Below are 21555 nucleotides of genomic sequence, written 5' to 3' on the forward strand. Positions count from 1 at the left end.
TGACAAGGCCAAGGGATCTAGGACAGGAAAGGGCTATTAAAAATAAACGCTGATCTTTTTTCAGTGTGGGTTTTGTTTTGTTTTGTTTTGTTTTTCCTGGTGGTCTTGCATGGCCATGTGGGCCGGAGCCTTTGGCTGAAGGCACATCTGGCTCCTCTTCAACTTTGAGGACAGTGTAGTTGTACATTCTAAGAGTTTAGGTGGGGCAGGAGCGTTCCTCTTAGTGCCAGAAGTCACCAGTGTCCATCCTTCGCCTTCTCCAGAGGTTGCACTCACCTGGAGGACACTGCCTGCTTCGCTACCGCACCTGGGGACTCTTCAAGATGCTGCATCTCAGAGCCACTCCTGTCTATCTCGCATTCACTGACTCTGATGCTGCGCAGCCTGCACACAACCTCTCGATGACGGCGACTGGGAGAAGTGCCCGAAGACTGACCAAAGTCAGCCATGAAGGTCCCCTCCTTTAGCAAGAGATGAAGACATTTGTACAAATGACAAGCAAGTCTTGTTTAGAAACCCAGCACCAGAGCAGCTCCCCAAGGCGCCGGGAACGACAGCTCTATCCTATGGCCGCTCAGGCTCCTGCCCAGCCAGGCTCGTGCTCCTCGCAAGCTGTAACAAAAGGTTTCTCTGGGAAGAGCCGTTCCCAGAGCAGCACAGTGCTGGTGGGCAGCAGGGCCAGCGGCTCCACCGGCCCGGGCAGGCTGGCAGCAAGCCTTCTGCTTGCTTTGAAACTGGACCCACAGGCGAACGGGGAGGAGCGAGGCCAGACGAGTAGGATGTTTGTCAGCCAGGCTCGAAAGAAAGATGCAAAAAATTGGGAAAGTCTCCCGTCACTTTCAGCTGCTTGTAGTGAGAAGCAACACACCCCTGAAAGGGCTCCTTTTAGTGGGGCGCATTCCTGGTGCCCCCCCCGAAAGGGAACCCTGTTTTTAAGATCTCATTTTGTGGACGCTTCTTTGCGCCATCCGTCCTGGCAGCCGGAGCCGAGGAAGGTGTCAGCTCTCCCCAGCCTCAGTTTCCCCCTCCACAGCACGAGCTGCCGTTCCCAGGCTTCCCACGGGGACGAGCTGTGCACGCGGCGATGCCACGTGAGTACCGGCTCCTGGCAGGTCCCGGCAGCCAGCTGAGCTTGGACACCAAAAACGTGGCCTGGCCAGCTCGGTGCCGGGCTGCAGGGCAGTGCAGTGGGAGCCCAACACCAAAGTCTTTATTAAACAAAAACAAACAAAAAACCCCGAAATAAACCTCAAACAAATAAAAAATACAAGTTTATTGTAATGAGAGTGGAAACCATACAATAGTGAACAGATTGCATATATTAAAAGTTACGTTAATAAATTTAAGACTATAATGTAAAAAAAAAACCCTCCAACCCAAACCCCAGGAGACAAGCGTGAACGCGGTTCACCCATGCTGACAGACGGGGCACTGATGCCAGCGCGGCAGCTCCTGGCAAAGGCGCTTTTTGACCCACGCGCCCATTTGGCAAACCTGCAGCTGCTGGGGGACCTTGTCTGATCTTGTGGATCAAATCATTTCAGCAATGCCCACTTGTATTGGGCAGCAAGGTTTTGGTAGCAGGGGGCTGCAGGAGTGGCTTCTGTGAGAAGACACCAGGAGCTGCCCCCATGTCGGGCAGAGACAGTTCCACCCAGCTCCAAGACAGACCCACCGCTGGCCAAGGCCGAGCCCATCAGCGACGGCAGTAGCGCCTCTGTGATAACGTATTTAAGAAGGGGAAAAAACTGCTGCACGGCAGCAGCTAGGAAACAGGAGTGAGAATATGTGAAAGAAACAACCGTGCAGACACCAAGGTCAGTGAACAAGGCGAGGGAGGAGGTAGAAAAGTCAGGTTGAGCCTGGGAAGAAGGGAGGGGTGGGGGAAAGGTGTTTTTAGGTTTCTTCTTATTCCTCATTATCCTGCTCTGTTTCATTGGCAATAAATTCCTTTCCCCAAGTCTGTTTTGCCTGTGACAGTAACTAGTAAGTGATCTCCCTGTCCTTATCTCGCCGCACAAGCTTTCCATCATATTTTCTCCCCCTGTCCTGTTGACGGAGGGGGAGAGACAGAGCAGCTTGGTGGACACCTGGCCAAGGTCAACCCCCCACACTACTTCGACCAAGAGAAGGGTCAGTGCTGGCGTTTGCCAGATCGTAGGCTCTCTGCCGCTAACCTTGTTCCCATCAAGCAGCATGTTTGAGAATGCCCACTCCCACTGCATTAAGCCACACACCACTTCTATTTAGGGCTGAAGACCTTGCTGGCACCTAATTAACACACAGATTCTGCAACTTATTGCACCAGCAAGACTGCAACGCAATCAGGTACGACACGGCATTAATCCTCATCCCAGCTCTCCAAAAGGCCCAGCCCCAAGTGGCATCAGGAAACACTTGTGAACGAGAGCAGCCAAAAGCCTGCAGTGCTCCCCAGCACTAACCAGCCAACAGGTTGCCCAGAGAGGTGGTGGATGCCCCGTCCATGGAAATATTCCAGGTCAGGCTGGACGGGGCTCTGAGCAACCCGATCTAGTTGAAGATGTCCCTGCCCACATCAGGGGGGTTGGACTAGATGACCTTTAGAGGTCCCTTCCAACCCAAACTATTCTAGGATTCTATGATCCTGTGCAGCCCTCCTCAAACAGCAACATCCATGAAGGGGGTTGTTAGAAACACCTCTCTCACCACAGATTTTTTTTACATTTGTTTTCAATGCTTTAATACGCTTCCTCGTGTTAAAAGGGCACAGCTACTCCCATGAGGCCAGCAAGACATGTTTGGGCAGCTCAAGTTGCCCAAGTCGCATGTAGAAGGTGGCATAAATTAAAGCTAACTTAATGGGAATTCACTGCAGTGAAGGTCTGCCACAATTTAACGGTAGCTTTCTGCTTGTCCTGCCTCAACCCACCACAGCAATACCAGTTACACAGTAATGTTAATAACAACTCATATACATCTCTTTCTGTGTACTTTGTTTCAACTCTCCTATATTTTATGCAAAGTCCTTCAAGACTTACTTCATCAAGGTAGTTTACCCCCTGAGTTTTGGTAGTTACACAACAGATTTGATACAGAATTTCAGATAAACGGAGCCAAAGTGTGAGTACGTGGTGTCCCCTGGGACGGTGGATACAGCGCCTGCCTACAACAGTATCAGTCCTGCAGGTGCAGAGGTGCCTCAGTTGACAAAAGAGGTTTCCTGTCACATCACTGTGAACCAAAATGCTTAAGTTTAAATGCAGACTGCAAGACTGAGCAGCCCGTGTGTGAAGTCAAGCTCAAGAGTATTTCCATTACCACTTTATTAAAAACATTATCAGCTTGGATTTTTGCCAAAATAACTTACACAGTAGAAGTATCCCACACAGAAAAAAAGTTATACAACTCTGCCTGATGTTTGGAGTATTTCACAGGAGACAGTTTCCCACACATTTGGTAAGTGCCTGCTACAGGTACATACAGCTGTTGCATCCCACCTCCGGCAGCCTACTGTGTCCTAAACACGCTCACCACAACTTCTCTGCTAAGAAAGTACCAAGAAACAAGGCTCTGCTTCTTGCCCATTAAGACTCCTTTCCCTGCTAGCACACCACTGCCTCCAGGCCACCGGCCGTGCATCCAGCTTCCACAGGAAACAGCAGCCTGGGCAGAGTACAGCTGGTGGCGGACGCCGAGGACGGCTGTGCTGGACTCCAACAGCCAGCACGACTTTTCTTCCACATAAAAAACAGTTATTAAAAAACCCTTTCCCTTGAGAAATAGTTTGGCTCAACCCAACACTGACACCCCAGAGCTGGTGACAGGGAAAGCATCCATAAACGAATGTCCTGTGCTACAGATTTCACCTCACGCCAGTTTTCCCTGAGGGAGATGCTCTTCATCCTTACACACAGAGGGACTCACCGGCTGTGGGATGGGCCTCAGACTCTTTGGGAGCTCATCATGAACCAGCCAGATCACTCCCTGCATTTCCACTCTCCTCGGGGAATGTAAATCTTTCCTGCAGCCAGGCCGAAGCATTTCAATGATGCAGAGATGACAACGCACCCAGGCACTGCTATGGCTCTCTCTGCTCACAGTCACTTCTTGCTTGGCTTCACAGAATGAGTCTTCCTTTCCAAGAAGCTCGTCACCGAGTCCCCCTGTCTTCTTAGCACAGTGCTGAGGCCCAGCGATATCACTAGGTGAAAGACTTAACCATGCTTACCATATGATCAACTCCACATGCAACATCCACCACCTCACCGGGAACAGTCACCTGGATCAGACACACAAAGAATGGATTATTTCTCAAGCTGGTACTTTGCACCTGATATTTCCTACTTCTCATCCCCCTTCTGCTTAACATGCCAGTTGGTTTCACAGGGACTTGTACCTATGAAAGTGCCATCTTGAAAACGCAGAGAAAGCAAGATTCAGCACCAGACATGTTTGTGCATTGAGCTGTGAAATGTTCCCTTTCTCCCTTCACAGAAGCACATAAACCTTTGGAAGGACAGAAAGAGAGGTCTCGCTAGCAGACAGCGAGGAGACTAGCCTCAGCCCATCTGTTCAGCAGCAGAAACAGCACGACCAAACAGAGAGTAATCCAGACAGCAGGAAGAGGATCTGCCCAAGCACCACAAGGATTTGCCTCCTCTCTCATCAGCAAGGACTGGAACGAGGCAAAAGCTCAACTCAGCCTAAGGCAGTTTTTGCTTTGATGCTAAGCAGACCCAGCTCACTCACTAGTGTAGTTATAGCTCTTTCACTAAAAGTTGACTCCAAATTCAAGGAAAGCAGAGGCTACAAGCGGAAGTTTTCCTTAGAGCTAAGGGAGAGGAGAGATGGCCAGTTCTAGGGCAGGAGGTCACAGACAAGTACCCTGGTAACTGCCCTTGTTTCGGTACATTGCCGTAGTAATGTCAGACAGGAGTTGGCTGTTTGAGGGAGCATAATCCTCCGTGTCCACACTTAGGGAAACCTGGACATGCCATGTTTGGTGAATTCAGAGGCTCCACTCAGCCACAGCAGTGTGATTTTAGGCAAATGCTCTACATGCCAGAGAAACACATCCACTGCAAGTTCAGACACATGGAAAAGGACTCCAGGGTGGTCCAACTGATTGCCTCCCTCCTCTCCTACTTGGCCTTCATGGAGACTGGGAACATCTGTTAGGCTGAGTGCTGAACTCCAGAGCCAAAGCCTCTTCTACACCCACAGAGTCTGGCTCTCAGAGCCATCTGAGAGAAGGGAGTGGAACTGGAAGCGTTGCGAAACAGCTATGAAAACAGTTCAGTGGCTAAGGACCTCCTACTGTAACTACACAAGCAGTCCAGTGACCCACCACCACAGCTGCCTGACTTGGAAGGGGAGGAGGGGAAGGCAGCCCACTGCTATGTGGACCTGCTGCCACTATAGCCTGACCACCATGACCAAAACGTTCACCTAATTTAGATGTGCCATGCAAGTCTTTTGGGCCACAGATGACCAATACTGGTGGTTTTCTTTGCAGCACGTACAAAAGTGAAGTGCAGGTTAGAAGGGGAGGGAAGAGGCAGTAAGTGGTAGCAAGTAGAAGACTGTGGACAGGAGGAAGGTAAGAACTGTTCAGAAGTGATGGCACAGCACCAGATTTTGCTTTGGAATCTGAAATCTATACTGAAATAGCAGAACCAGAAGACCCAAAAAATTTACTCAATACCTCCCATCCCTAAGCAGGCTAGGCAAGGATCTCTGGAAAACAAAGCAGTTCTACAGTCACCTTAGGCTTCCACTATCTTACAAAATTACTCAACAAAACTATGCAGCATATGATGTTTCTTGCCCTCAGGATAACAAAGACTAGCTGAAGAATATACTCTTGGCCTTAATACTACCGTCCTTACCCTCCATGGGAAATATTGGTCTTCCATTCTTCCAGTTCCCAGGCACCCTCTTAGATTCTTGCCCCATACAAACAGTTCTCCTCTGTCTATACAGGAAAAAAAAAAAAATAGGGCATAGTCATTAAAAGGAAGAATTCTATTTGTGATGCTGACAAGTGTGGCTACAGTGCTTCTGGGAATATAAAGGGTTATACATGCAGTATGAAAGCCATCGAGTTTAGTTCCAAGTATAATAAATGTACTTGTGCTTGGGGAAAGTGATGCCTAATGAGCAGGACAAGCAGCAAGTTCTGGGCACAAGTCTTTGCTTCTCCCTCTTACTGCTCTTGCTTTGGAATTTTATTTGAAGAAAGAGTGGAGTAGAAGAGATTCCAGGGAATCGTTTGTGGTGAAGTGAACCATTTGTGCTAGAAGTTAGACAATTACAGCTGACCCACACCAGCTATCAGCACAACTGGGGAAAAAGAAAAAAAACTTGCGTTCAACAGAGTTGGAAAGTTTTAAGCCCCTCAGCAAAATATGTAGATCTCAGAAGTGTTTAGATCAGCCCCACAGCAGAGACAACCAAAACACAATCTACAATGCAAGTACAATTTAACTGGAACGCAGTTTCTAACACTTCCTGAATACCAGGGGGAGACCAGTTACAAGCACCCCGTAACCTGACTGATAGCGTCATGTATACCACTTCCCCAGGAAGGACCAAGCACGTTGGCACCTGGCACTTTTCATTAGTAAACTATTACTTTTGCTATCAAGTACATGGGTTTTCTGTGCTGCTGCCCTCTGCTGCCCATTTTTAAGTGGCTTTCAAATTCAAAGCTTTCTTTAAAGGCTGGTATCAAGTACAGGGTGTACATACCAGAGTATCATACCCTTTACACATTAAATGTGTAGGTCTTCCCACCTCAGATTGCTAACTGAATTGGTCAGAAGAGCCAAGAAACCCTGACACCTAGCTCCGATTTAGACTCAGTTTTAGTTTGTTCATTTATCACATAAATTCCTGCTGCTTCTAAAGTGCAACTGACTGACTTACTCTGTACAAGGAAATGAAAAAACCTTCCCAGGTTTCCTGTTTGAGAGTAATTTTTTGTCTGCTTTAGTAGAATAACACTTTCTTAATTAAAGCATAAGTTAGTGCTGCCCGCCCCTCCTGTTGCATTCCAGTGTGCTTTAAGTTTAAAGAAAGACGGGTGCTTTTTTTGTTTTTCTTTTAAATGCCAATAATACAGCAATGTGACTTCTCCATGACAGTAGGACTGGAAACTTACTTGTAAGTGCCGCAAACTGGCTGAGTCCACAGCGAACGTGAGCAACACGGATGTCCGGATTGAAGTCTGACCAGCCAAAAAGGCTGGGTGGGATCATCTCTGGCACTGCTGTCTCTATTAGGTTTGGTCCTTTCCCAAGAATTCCATATCCCCAGACAAAAACATTTCCTTCTTCTGTATTACAATAAGAACACATTCTGTAAGAAAGTCTGTGCTTATGAATTCATGCCATGACCAAGAGTTAATCAGATCCAAAGGGATATTTTCCTTTCTCCCAGAGCAGTCTAAGCACCTTTTGATTATTTAGAAGTAGCAAACAATGCATTCCCATTCAAATGCTCTAATTTTTTCCTAAGCTGTGCAAGCAGATCAATCTTCACAGGCAAAACTTTCATGGGGAAAAAATGTCAACACAGTGTGGGCTGGATAAAATACTTCAGCTTATTGACTGACGGGACAGAGGCTGAATGTTTTATCACCACCGCTTTTTCCTTTGAGGCATGGCCAAACCAGTGGTAGGCTAGTCACTGTCTGGCATTCTGCCTTAAGCTGGGTGCCTGGGAAAGGCAGCAGTTGGACAGCGTAAGACAGAGTAAGTCGCTATGTTTGCTAGCTCTGCTCCCTTCATGCTAGAAGCTCAAATGTCCTGTCATCACAGCAACCGCATCATATATATGAAGGTCTTCCTTGAGAAGAGCCTTCATAAAAGTAGTGCAATCCTTTCCCTCACTCCTTTATTCCGTGACTTTCAAGCTGTGCTCCCCTGGCCACTGGCAATCCAAAGCAGCACTCACTAAGAAGCCTGCTGTGGAGTTTCGCTGTTCTCGGAACTCTCTAATTTCCAGCCTAGTTTATCAAGATTTATTTACATGTCAGATTTATATTGAGTCTGAAGGGCTCTTCTTTCTCTCAAATGTTGCCTTACTTCCTCCCTATATCCATCTTCATTATAGGCCACACATGGCCCGTGGGATCAACAAACAAGGGATCAGAACAGCAAGCAGTGACCATGCTCTTGTTATAGTTTGTGTAAGTGCTCACAAGGCACATACTGGAAGCAATACTCTGCAGCTAGGGAAAATAACTCCCCTAGTACATTCTTAAATCACACGTTTCTCAGTCTCACAGCTTTCCTTGTAACAGACGGTACCTCCCTGTTTCCAGTGAACAAGATGCTTGCTCCATGATGTTACAATCCACCTACTGCATGGCCTTGCACTAAAGAGGATAATTGTAAAAGCGAACTCACCCGTTAACACAGTATTGCCAGTCCCTCCACATGCAGCCTCCTTTATCTTCCCAATCTTGAATGGCAAATGTCTGGGAACATTCACCTGTACAAGGTTGCAAGAGTGTCGTTAGAGACAAGGTAATAAACTGCAAAAGAGACACACATTTTTAACTTGTTCTTTAATCCTGGTTAGAGCTTACATACACTGAATCCCTGATACAGACAACCTTTGTTGCCTGAATAACGAAATGAATGCAAGTCCCAAGATTAAAAGAAACTACATGAAATTCATTAAGGCTGAGAGTGAGGACAAAGTGGAAAAAGTTACCCACTGGAAAACTTAAGTGTATGGCAACAAAGCCGGGAATGCTTAATGTCTACTTAAATCCCTGGCTCTGTAAGTCAGACACAATGGGAAAGTCAACAGGTGAGCACATTTGCAAGTTTTCATAATGGACAAGATCACTAAATTTTGATCCACGGTGGCATTTTTGAACATACTAGGGAAAAATCACTCGACGAAAATCACTCTTATTTGGTACAGTTCAATACAACAGAAACCTACACGGCTTGACACATGTAAACGGTGACCTCGGATTTCACAGATAATATCCAGCTCCGCTATTCCACAATTTGGACTTTATCTATATTGTACCTAAAACTCCCACTTTGGCAAACATGCCATTCATCCATTTCAGACCCCTCTGACCTCCATCGAGCACCCAGCCAGGAAACTACAACACCACTTAACCTGGTCATTGTTTTCAGGCCTTACGGGTCTCAGTAATTAGCCCTACATTATGGATACATCAGGAGAGGCATAGGAAACAAAGGTACGTGTTTTACTAATGCCATACTAATGCAATTGTCTGCTCTTAGCCTTCTGCCAAGAATAGCTTGAGTATTAATTAATTCCCTGACTCCATTTCCTACACTAACTGCAAGAGGAAACCGTCTGCCTAATTACCTCACTACTACAACATTTAGTGTCAGGTCAGCACTGTATTTTTGCCCCACATAAGCATGCTCCAAAAAAACCTTTTATCTGTGAGACACTGGGATTTGTTTAGGACTCAGCTATAAACCTACTAAGGTTGTTCGTGAAAAATTCACCAACATAAGGGTTGACCGGAAGGGACTTCCAAGGATCATCTGGACCAACACCACACTCAAAGCAGGACCACTCGAAATTCTAGATTAGCCAGTGGGCTGGTTTTGGCTGGGACAGAGTTAATTTTCTTCACAGCAGCTAGTATGGGGCTATGGTTTGGATTTTTCCTGAAAACAGCGTTGATAACACAGGGATGTTTTTGTTACTGCTGAGCAGTGCTGACACACAGTCAAGGCCTTTTCTGCTCCTCACCCCACCCCACCAGCGAGCAGGCTGGGGGGGCACAAGAAGCTGGGAGGGGACACAGCCAGGACAGCTGACTCCAACTGACCCAAGGGATGTCCCACACCATATGACGTCATGCTCAGCATGTAAAGCTGGGGGAAGAAGGAGGAAGGGGGGGACATTCGGAGCAATGGCATTTGTCTTCCCAAGTCACTGTCACACATGATGGAGCCCTGCTTTCCTGGAGATGGCTGAACGCCCGCCTGCCGATGGGAAGGAGTGAATGAATTCCTTGTTTTGCTTTGCTTGCATGTGTGGCTTTTGCTTCACCTATTAAACTGTCTTTATCTCAACCCACGAGTTGTGTCACTTTTACCCCTCTGATTCTCTTCCCCATCCCACCGGGGGAGAGTGAGCGAGCGGCTGTGTGGGGCTTCATTGCCAGCTGGGGTTAAACCACAACAGTCAGCCAAAAGACTAATTCCTGCCCTGAAACCAGCACAAGCACTCGAGCTGGATCTCAATTTGGTGCAAAGTCCATGGGATGGGGAAAGGAGAGCATGGGGTGTACTCTTCCTTTATAACAGACTAACAAACTGGGGTGAGATGACACAAGCCTTTGCCTATCAATAGCTGGGAAACATACTGCCCTAAAGCTATACAACCGTTTTAGACAGATTGGTTTTGTAAGCATAGGTAAAAACAGCCTGCTAGTGGTGTTAGCTTATATTGATTTATACTGCTGTCAAAAGAACCCAGAGCAGGGAGAAGTGTGTAATTTTTAACTCTATGCGCAGCAGCTGAACTGAAACATGTAAAAACACACCCCCAGGCCAACTGACCTGTGTGGTTTCTGTGACAGATGCCAACTGCAAGTATTCTGAATTTCCCCAACCGAAGACGTCTCCTTCATCTGAAACAGCCAGACAACAGTCCCCGTAGGAAGAGACCTGGATAATGTTTACTCCAGCAATGTCACCACGTAGCTTAGTAGGAACACTGGTGATGTTGTAGTGTCCAAGACCTGAAAGGAAGAAAAGTAGAGATGATGAAGAATTTTTTCCCAGACATACTTTTAACACCTACATAGGACCATTTTGTCATGTTATAACCCAATCACCCTCCCTCCAAAAGAAATCTTTCTGTCCCTCTCTTAACTACCAGCTTCCATGCACAAGCAGCCACGAACACCAGTTCTACTAGCCAAAGCTAGCTCTCTAGAGTACAAAACAACTTTAATACAATCACACCTGGAAAACAGTCTAGGCCCTCATCTCTCTTGTCTGCATGGACCAAAGTGTTTGAGAAAGCAGTAACCAAACTAGGCAGATATCCCAACAGAGATGAAGTTTCACAAACCAGCTGCGTCCTGTTTCTGCAAGGATAGCCATGAGCAACAGCACACTGCAATCAGTTTAGACAACAGCAGGTGAAGCGGCAGAAGAGGCTGGGAAGCAAACACATTACATGACAAAGAGCTGCCTGGACAAGAGGCCAGACCGTAGATGACAAACCAGACAGGCTACAGTACGTCCGCACAAGAGAACCATGTGCAGAACCCGGCTTCAGGAGCAGCAGGACTAAACAGTAGGAAGGACTGGAAGTCCTCTGACAGCAGGAGCCACCAGGACAAGGGCCTGGCCAAAGATTCCATGCTAAGACAGCAGTAGCTGCCAAAAGTCTCTGTCAGTTCAAAAGGAGCAAGAAGCAAAACAGACCCTGAAATGAGAATCATGAAGCAAAGCCTGCACAGAACCAGGGAGCTAACCTCCCCATGCTACTTCCGCATCCCCTCACAAGCTTCAAACAGCAGACACATTCTCCTCAGATTGCATGCTTGGATTGCCAGCGTGGCATCCTAAAGCTCCTCTAAAAATGAACTGGTTTGTCTCAGTTTGGTTGCACAAGAGTATTGAGAACATCTGCACACAGCTGGAAACATACCAGCCCCTTTCTGCCCACACATGCAAGACAAATATATACCACAAGCTCTGAATTAGGACAGCTTGCTATATTCATCAATTCACTGAAATGCAAGCTGAGCTGAGCTCCTACCTGTTTGTCCATCAGCTCCCCATCCACATGCATAGACCGCACCTTTCTTGGTTCTAAACAGACTGTGGTCCTGCCCACACACAACCTGCACGCAAACAAAAAGTCAGAGCTGTTCAGGAAAGGTCAAGTGTTCAGAATTGATTTAATGAAGCACTACTGGCAGACAAATTTGAGCAATCAACCTCTACAATGCCCATCAGCTCAGATTTTGACCTTTCTCTCCAGATCACATGGCTCTACAGACAGGGAAGGGTAAGAACAGCACGATACAGCACAGAAAACAGCAGAATTTTCTTTGTGGAAATTGATGCTGCAGTTGATTTGTTCTGAGATCCAAACCAAGGCCTAGTTAACAGAAAGCTCGATTCAACAGTGCAACACAATAAAACAGCAAAGAGTAAATAAGAGATCTCCCTTCCCAGAGTGCTACCACATGGCTCTCAATGCCAGCTACAGACTGTTATTGATTCCTTGCCATGTAAGCGCTCTAGGAACACATCTGTTCTCAAATTGACATTTATGTTGAACTAGCTATCATGTCTGCCACGGGCTTGGCATGAATTAAAGCCAAGACCTTCAAAAGCAGACATTAAAAATTAGCCAAAGATTAAAGGGATTTAATCCACAAGTTAAAAGATTGACTACCAAGAATATTAAGCACATAACTGCTGTCAAAGCACAAACAGGCACCAATTATTGGAAAAAAAAAAATCATGAAACATCCAAACAGAAGTTTACAAGCCTAATTCAAAACATCATTAGGATGTAACACGGCGCACACTCATCACGTGGACCTGAATAAATGACCCTTGCTTTCTAGGATGCTGCATGGAACAGGAGCAATGTTTGCCTGCAGAGTACTGCTACAGTGGCATAGACATGCTAGCGAACTGCTCCTGTGCCTGGAAATACTGCAGCCGTGTGCAGACTCAGTAACATTTATGCTGCTCTGCAGTCCCTTGCTCTCCTAGAAACCTGCCCTAGGGAAATGCTGGCTAGTCTAAGTGGACAGTCTCACAGCTCACTTTTGAAATGGGGAAGACAAACTTCAAAATAAAACAGTTCAATTGATATAAAAGTGCCAAAGGGGAGCAAGAGCAAGAAATCAGGACAGGAAGAGATGAGGCATCAAAACAACTTCCCTGCCGTGCAGGCGTTACCTAGAAGTCGAGCAAGCAAACACTGCATTGGCATTCCCATCAAATTCTTCAGTAAGTTCAGACCCTGCATTGCCAGTTGCAACTGCTCTGCAGAGGCATGGAGCAAAATGCCACCTTGTGCTTTTTATAAGCAACCATATAGTAGATCGCCTCATCATTTCAAAGAGCTTCAACTGAATGATTTGCATGCTGATTCCCCCCCCCCCCCATTACAGAATCACAGACTGGTTGAGGTTGGAAGGAACCTCTGAAAGTCATCTGGTCCAACCCTCCTGCTCAAGCAGGGCCACCTACAGCTAGTTGTGCAGGACCATATCCAGATGGCTTTTGAGTATCTCCAAGGAGGGAGACTCCACAACCTCTCTGAGCAACCTGTGTCAGTGCTCAGTCACAGTAAAAAAGTGTTTCCTGATGTTCAGAGGGAACCTCCGGCGTGTCAGTTTGTGCCCACTACCTTTTGTCCTGTCACTGGGCACCACTGAAAAGAGCCTGGCTCTGTCCTCTTTGCACCCTCCCTTCAGGTATTTATACACATTGCTAAGACACTCTCCCCCAAGCCTTCTCTTTTCCAGGCTAAACAGTCCCAGCTCTCTCAGCATTTCCTCACAGGAGAGATGCTCCAGTCCCTTCACCACCTCAATGGCCCCTTCATTGGACTCTCTCCAGTATGTCCATGTCCCTCTTGTACTGGGGAGCCCAGTAACGGACACAATACTCCGAGTGTGGCCTCACCAGTGCTGTGTAGAAGGGAAAGACCACCTCCCTTGACCTGCTGGCAACACTCCTCCTAATGCAGCCCAGGGTACCATTTGCCTTCTCCACAGCAAGGGCACACTGCCGGCTCATGGTCAACCTGGTGTCCACCAGGACCCCCAGGGCCTTTTCTGCAGAGCTGCTTCCCAGCTCGTCAGCCCCCAGCATATAGTGGTGTCTGGGGCTGTTTCTCCCCAGGTGCAGGACTTCACCCTTCCCCTTGTTGAACTTCATGAGGTTCCCGTCAGCCCATTTCTCCAGCCTGTCAAGGTGACTCTGAATGGCAGCAGCACCACCCTCTGGTATATCAGCCACTCCTCCCAGTCCTGTGTCATCTGCAAACTTGCTGAGGGTACACTCTGCCCCATCATCCAGATCATTAGTGAAAACGTTAAACAGGATCAGACCCAGTATTGACCCCAACACCACTAGTTACTGGCATTCAACTAGTCTTCGTGCCACTGATTACCACCCTCTGAGCTCGGCTGTTCAGCCAGTTTTGAATCCACCTTCAGAACTCAGTTCAGAAGATCCTCTTACCTGGACAACTCTGCTGTCAAACTCCTTCAGCTGATGAATTAGATGGCTTTCACTGGACACCACCAAACAACCGCCGAGAAAAGAAAAGGCAACAGAGAGGGTTTCAGAGGACTGCAACTGAAAAACATTAAGGTAGACCTGCCTTTGCTGAAAGCCCCTTTGCTACTACAAGAAGAGAGATTCTTTCACATGTTCTCTTATATATTCAAAGAGCATAGTTACACTGTAAAACTACTGCACAAAGAAGGAAGGTAATTTTGCATTCTCTTATTTAAGGATTTAAGAACCGTCATTTTTTAAATATAACCTCTCATGAGAATTGGGGGTGGGAGCAATCCTCAAACATGTTCCCTAGTCTGGAATGAGCACAGACACTAGATAATACTGCAGCACCTATATAAACACTACACTTGCTAGAGATTAACCAGATTTAAATCCCAGAGCACAAACAGCGTAGTGTTAACATCCATTTCATTCTTTCACAAAAACAGGAATTCTGAACAACCCAATGACAAACTTCCAGTATCAAGGTGAAAAAAAGCTAGCTAAATTACAGCTATTTTCTTAAACTCTACAGGCCAAGTCTCGTGGATCAGAGAGAGCAATCACCAAGATCTCTTCTAGGCCCTGCCAGTGAATTAGTAACTTTCAACGTATTCCCACTATCCACTTACATCACTACCATCTTATAGAGCATTTTGAGAATATGCTTTGGTGTGGCCCGCAAAAACCCTGTAAAGGAAAAGCACTACAGATTCAAAGGCAGTTACAGCAAAGAGATTCAACAAAAGGATGCCTCTTTCATCATTAAATGGCATTTCTAACACCCTCAGAAATAGCACTTGCACTCCGAGAGGCTAAAGGGAGAAAGACTGACTACGAACGCCAATTACCTCAAGCAATTTATGAAGGTTGCGTTTTCTCATTATGCTTTGCGAAAACTGTCACATGCTGACATCTTCCTGTCTTTTGTGAATGTGGTCAGAATAGTGCTCGTGTCCAGCCTAGGTTTAAAGCCAGGCCATTTATATGATGCCTGCAGCATAAAAGCCTGTTCTCAGACCCCTGAATCTTAAATGGCACCCTTATACTACCAGATTTCTCCCACCTCCAGGCTTTTCCGTAGGGTTGTTTTCATGCAATTATGTTTTTAACATTAAGGAAGTTCAGGATCTTTGGATTCTCACCTGTAAGTTTCATCTTCAACAACCTTCCGGCCACACTGTCCATAAGAATTGTTCCCCATGGTGAAAACTGAAAAACAATGATAAAATGCACTAGTTTTATTACTGTCCAATCCCCTGAAAGCCTCTTTTCAGGTACACAAAATATTTTCATGTGCTCCTCAGTATGAAAGGTGGAACACAGTACTGTAAAAATTGGCATAAGCTTTCTTCAAACCGAAGTCCACGTAAATTCAAGTGACTGAATCCATTTTAGTCAACAATATCCCGGCGATATTGTTGCAGGCACAGTAGCAGTACCTGGAGCCCATTGGGTGTTTTCCAGTAATTGCTAGTTCATCCCGCCGTTGCCAAGGAGACTCAGAAATAGATCAGCGCTCCCACAGGAGCGTTAAATCAACCAACCAACCAGCTCACCCACTGATAAGCACCACGGGATCACTCAGCGCAACACCGAAGCCACTGCACCAGAGAATTCCCAGAGACGTGGAAAGCCAATTCACACACAGGATCTTCTGTATAAAGGCCTATTAATCGCTTTTAAAATGTAGCACTCTGGGGCTTCAAGGTGAAAATAACACAGGAGTATTGGCATAGCCATCCAAAACTGAATTCAAAAACACATCTGACTGAACAAGACAAATAGGCTACACTTAAACGAGGCCTGGGGCTAGATAAACAAACCACATTTTGCAATATTTGTAGTGAAAAAGCTTCCAACACATTTACAGCTTGAGCCAAGCAGAGCTCAACACACGGTTATCAGCTCAGGGCTCTCCCTCCCAGCAGCAATCCCACAAAGGCCAGCAGCTACCTGCATCACATTTACAGTGCAGACAGCCCATTTGGTTAGTTCTAAAGGACAGAAGACGATCTTTTCCAGAGCTTTTAATGAAAGCATAGTCAGGTGTCCCTTGTCACCAGCACAAGCGATACCGTACCTCCCTCACTATCTGTCAGGATCAGGGAATGGGCTCTCCCACAGGACACCTGCAAGACTCGAGTTTGCTGCGGCTTCTCCAACGGTAATGGAATTGGAGATGGTTCCAAGACATATTCATAGCCCTTAGCTTAAGGAAGGGAGAGAAATAAAAAGTCAGTACCTTCCACAAAGCAAATTCATCATTTATTTGCCAATCCTGTTGTACATACACACACTCGCTTCTATTTTGTTACAAAAGTAGATACATTTTAGAAAGCCAAGATACTAACCAAAATAAAAGGTTGACTGTGATTCATCGGGGGGCGGACTTAAAAAGCCATAGGAATGGTTGAAGCCAATAATCACTGCCTAATCTAAAATCCACCATACCTAGAAGCTGAATGTTATTAAGGCTTCAGGTGGCCAGAACTGAGAAACAGAGGCTTTCAGCCGTTATGTTCAACCACTTTGGTGAATAAGGCTGGATTACTAGAGAGCTTAACACCAAGCACAAACTAAGTACTCTGTGCAACCGGGGATATTGCAAACAAGGTATAATAGCAGCAATCACAAAAAGACAGCATGAAAGGTGAACAAAAACTCTCAGGGCTTTGTATTTAAAGAACAGTAGATTAAAGGCCTTTTCAGAAAAAAGGAATGCAAGAAACACTAGCTAGCCTGGCTCCATAGGGGATAAGAGATCTAATGTTTATGAAAGAAAATGACAGGCTTTACTAGAAAAGGAAGATTTAGTAACTCGAAAAATATGTAATCACTTATGGTCAACTGGGGCGGGGGGGGGGGGAACAACGAACAGCAAAACATAAATCAGTACTAGGGAAAAGGTTAAGGGGAGATAAAAAGCTTTGATATCAAAGAAAGCCACTGTAACAAGTGAAATCAAATCCCAAAGGACCCAAAGCAGTGTTCTGCTCACATGTAGCAGTGCTTTAACTAGTTCTTACTGCCTTCAATTAAAAAAAACCAGAAAATCTACATGTACCCTTTTACAGCAAGACACTACTTGACAGAAGGACAGGCATCACAACTGGCTGTTTGCAAATGGTGGGAGCCTGCCTTGCAATATAGCAGGAACTGAAACACAGCGAGGCTGTATCTGTCTAAAGAGACGTGGAAGTCACAAAGCAAAAAACCTTTTCCTCTCTCTCTCTCTGTTCCTTCCAGCAGAGTCACAAGCTACTGGGATCTGTGGTAACGAACTCAATATCATCACTGATATCTGAGGGATTTTACAGAAAAGAGACAACAAGGTGGCTAAGGCAGGGGAGGGCGAGAGTAAAATATTAGTAGTTTAGCTTAGAAACAGCTCAAGTTAGAGCATGAAATACAACCATCTAGAAGTCAGAAGGTTGCAAATTCCCCTGGAAACAAACCATCTACAGGGACACAGTGTTAGAACTAGAAGGTACCAAAGTAAGTTTGTAAACTGAGTAACAAGGAAGCTTGTCTGTGGGAAGTTAAACATGGAGCAGCAGCAGACCCCACTGATCTGCACACCACTTTCAACAGATCCTATCGAACACTGAACACTCCCTTACTTAGAAGGGCTTGACCTGCATAACGTATTTACCGATTCTCTGGCAAAAATAACCCATAGGTCAGATGAAAAACAAGAAAATGACAGGACACTCCCGAGACATCAACAGTTACAGAACTAAGACAGAGTAAGAGCTGAAACCTTTAAAAGCAGAAGTGAGTGGAGGCTTCTGCGGTCCCTTCATTTTGCAGCTGCTGTTTAAGCACACACATTTGCTGCGTGCTCTTGGAGATCTATACAGTATGCTAGCAGCAACGCACAACAGCAGCACCACTGCAAACTTCAGCATTCTGCACAGTAACAGCAATTTTCTTTTGCTTCTCCAAAGTTCAATCTTTTGCCCATATCAGATGCACCATACCTTAATGGATTATGCTCTTATACACTACAAAGAGGAAAAACTGAAAACATTCTTCCATGTTAAAAGCAAACAGTTAGATAGCCATTCTATAAGGGAAGCAAGTTTGTGGGTTTTTTATCTGTCTTAGATGGAAGGTGGTGATGTTCTGCACAGAAATCATCATCTTAAATGCATTTGAGAACCTGGTATAAGACAGAATGACTAAATAACATGTTTTTCCTTCAAAATGCAATTTGGTATTAAAATAAAAAACCCCTACAGCTTCACACAAAATTCCACTGACTGTATAAAAAGATCTCTGTGAGAAAAGAAATTAATTTATAGATGCAAAGGCAACAGAAGTAAGGAAATCATCTTGCCAAAATCGTTTTATTAACTAGTCCACTACACAGTCTACTATCAAACTGGAGATTTAAAGCAACACCTTAACCAACACACACACTTCTGAAGAATAAATACTTAGATTTTAGTTACATCCAGGCAAGAACGTAAGTGTACTGCACAGAACAAATGCATACCTTGATCAGTTACAAACCACACAAACACATAGCTAAGTTCCAAAACCAGGCCTCTTTTTTTTTTAAAAAAAAAAAAAGCATAGCCCTGCAATCTGCAGCAAAGCCTCCTGGACATTGTTTTATGCGTTCTAACCTGAAGTTTCCCACATCACATGTGTCCTGTAGTGCCGCCCTGTAAGCCCTTACACCACCTCAATCCTTACTTCGATCTCTTATGCTTCTCTGAAATCCAAGCTGGGAATCCTTGTTCAGCCCCATGCCCCACACTTTGGTGATGTCTGTAGTATTAGAGGACAGCAGCGTGAATCCATAACCGCAGGCAACAGAGGAGATCTTTGAAGACAAAGAAAACCCACACCATTCAGTTATAAACTGTAGCTTAGAAAAACGTTTCACCCCATGCTATTTGTTTATCAGCATTCCTCCTTCCTTAGGCCATATCCAAATACAGCCAAAATTCATGGTACATACGGTCTTCACAAAAATGATCCAGAAACACCCTTCAGTGATATGCACAATGGTGTAAACTCAAGTCCAACATTACCGCCCTAGAGTTTTGTTTTTGTGTGTGTGTACACTTTCATTTTTGCATTATTTTGGACCCATTCAAACACAACAGGAAGGCCTATTTGCTGACCTGCAACAGCAGTAGATTAAAAAAAAAAAACAACCCAAAAAACCACAAAGAGCTATTAAGAGAGTAACATTCCCCTGCTTTACTTCTTTTGCCAAAAGCAGCCCAGGATAACAGATCTGACCTTCTCTGAACTGGACAGCAGAGCATGATGTTTGAAACACGGAGACAAAAGAATAACGTGATTTTCAACACAAGCTTCCAATTTTGTCAAGGTGAAAGTAGCCATGAAAGCCGCTGAAAAGGAGGCCCTATTTCTCTGATAAATGTTGTTCATGCTCTCGCTAATAGCTCTGACAAAAGTATACGTATGCAATCCAAACTGTATGCTACTGTCGTTATACTAAAAATCATCCTGATAAACACCCCAATACCAATTAAAAAAAAAGAATCACGGCAAAGACTTTCAATCAGGTTAGTTAACGCTTTTCAAAGCTGAGAGAAGAAACCTGCCGAGCTGAGCTGGCAGGGACAGAGGAGGTGCACCGGCGTTTGAGAAGCAACGCTAACGTTACCCCGCCGGGACGAAACCGCCGCCGCCCCCGGGCCCACCTTCTCCTCCGTTTCCAGCCGGTAGGGGGTGGCTTGGATCCGCCGCGGCTTCTTCCAGCCCACGTCCGGCTTCACGAAGCTGGGGACGCCCAGGGCGCCCGAGTAGCTGAAGCCCCACACGAAGACGCGGTCCTTCCGCTTGGCCGCCTTCCCCGCGTACTGGAAGACCGGGGCGGCCTCCTCGGCCTCCCTCAGCTGGCGGACGCTCCGCGGGCCCGCCGGCTTGGCCAGGCCCCTGCGGAGGGCCGCCGGCGGCGGCGGCGGCCGCCGCGCTCCCCTCAGCGCTCCCCACATCGCCGCCGACCTCCCCGCGCCCCTCAGGCCGCCGCCGCCATCTTGTCGGCCTCTCACCTGCGACCCCGCGTGGGCGGCGGGCCGCGCGCCGCCTCCCCGCCCCCTGGCGCGCATGCGCCCGGCCACGGCGCCGCGGTCACGTGCGGCGCGAGACGCGGGCCGGCTGGGGCGCGCGACGGTCTTGCCTTAAAGGGGCTATGCCGCCCTTTCGGAGAGGGCGGGCCCCCACGCAGACCCAGCTGTAGATCTAAATCTAAACCTAGACCCAGGCCCAAACCCAGACCCAAACCGAGCCCCAGACCCAGGGCCAGACCCAGACCCAGACCCAAATCTAAACCTAGACCCAGGCCCAGACCCAGACCCAGACCCAGACCCAGACCCAAACCCAGGGCCAGGGCCAGGGCCAGACCCAAACCCAGATCCAAATCCAAAACCAGACCCAAACCTAGTCCTAGACCCAGAACTAGACCCAAACCCGGACCCAGACCCAGACCTAGTCCCAGGGCCAGACCCAAACCCAGATCCAAATCCAAAACCAGACCCAAACTGAGCCCCAGACCCAGGGCCAGACCCAGATCCAAACCCAGACCCAAATCTAAACCTAGACCCAGGCCCAGACCCAGACCCAAACCCAGGGCCAGGGCCAGGGCCAGACCCAAACCCAGATCCAAATCCAAAACCAGACCCAGAGCTAGACCCAGACCCATACGCAAACCCAGGCGCAAACCTAGACCTAGACCCAGACCTAGTCCCAAACCCGAACCCAAACCCGCCTGGCATGGCGGTGGCAGGGCTGGCTGTGGTGGCACCCAAACATAGCCCTCACACCACGCTCCCCGTTGCGAAGCAGCCCTGTCCCGGAGGTGCTGGCCGTGCTGTGACGGTCGCCAGCCTCCCGACACGATGGCCCTCCGCGAGGCAGCAGGAGGGACCAGCCTCCGCAGCCTTGGGAAGCCGCTCACCCCTCACACCCTGGCAGCCCCATGGGCCCTGGGCCGCCCGCCCCGCGCCCCTCACACCCTGCCGCCGTTTGGGGCGGCCACCTTGCCTCATGGCTCCTATCCCACCGCAGCGAACGCCATATCCCCACATCCCGGCCCTCGCTTTCCACTAGAGGGATTGGCACAGCCGCCTTCACGGAGGAAACTGTCCTCCTTTCATCCCCCCCAACCAAATTTCCTCCCCGCCGGCATCTTTCGCAAGAGATCCTTGCCCAATCCCCCGCCGGATGCGCAGGGGAGAAACGCCTTTCCTGCCGCCATGCTGCCGGCCGCCATGCTGCTCCCCGCTGGCTGCATTGACCAGCCGCCCAG

At 47.3% G+C, this 21555-nt stretch overlaps 1 protein-coding gene across 1 annotated transcript; it reads right to left on the reverse strand.

The window, feature by feature from the left end:
* Positions 1–1254: 1254 nt before the first annotated feature.
* Positions 1255–20242, reverse strand: RCC1L (RCC1 like). The gene is made up of 11 exons (XM_076354396.1): positions 19949–20242; positions 18966–19095; positions 16345–16473; positions 15407–15473; positions 14220–14271; positions 11767–11851; positions 10554–10735; positions 8394–8478; positions 7145–7318; positions 5871–5956; positions 1255–4261 (listed from the first exon to the last, which is right to left on the reverse strand). Exons 1-11 carry the CDS (start codon positions 20240–20242, stop codon positions 4184–4186), a joined length of 1362 nt encoding a protein of 453 aa, XP_076210511.1. The 3' UTR covers positions 1255–4183.
* Positions 20243–21555: the final 1313 nt, after the last annotated feature.

Source organism: Aptenodytes patagonicus, chromosome 17, assembly GCF_965638725.1.
Source record: "Aptenodytes patagonicus chromosome 17, bAptPat1.pri.cur, whole genome shotgun sequence".
NCBI lineage: Eukaryota > Metazoa > Chordata > Aves > Sphenisciformes > Spheniscidae > Aptenodytes > Aptenodytes patagonicus.

Coding starts and splice junctions, on each gene's coding strand:
- RCC1L (XM_076354396.1), bottom strand. CDS start 20,242: ATGTGGGGAGCGCTGAGGGGAGCGCGGCGGCCGCCGCCGCCGCCGGCG. Junction 16,474..18,965: donor GAGAAGCATAAGAGATCGAA/GTAAGGATTGAG, acceptor CCCTTCCTTAAG/CTAAGGGCTATGAATATGTC. Junction 14,272..15,406: donor GTTGAAGATGAAACTTACAG/GTGAGAATCCAA, acceptor GGTGGTGTCCAG/TGAAAGCCATCTAATTCATC.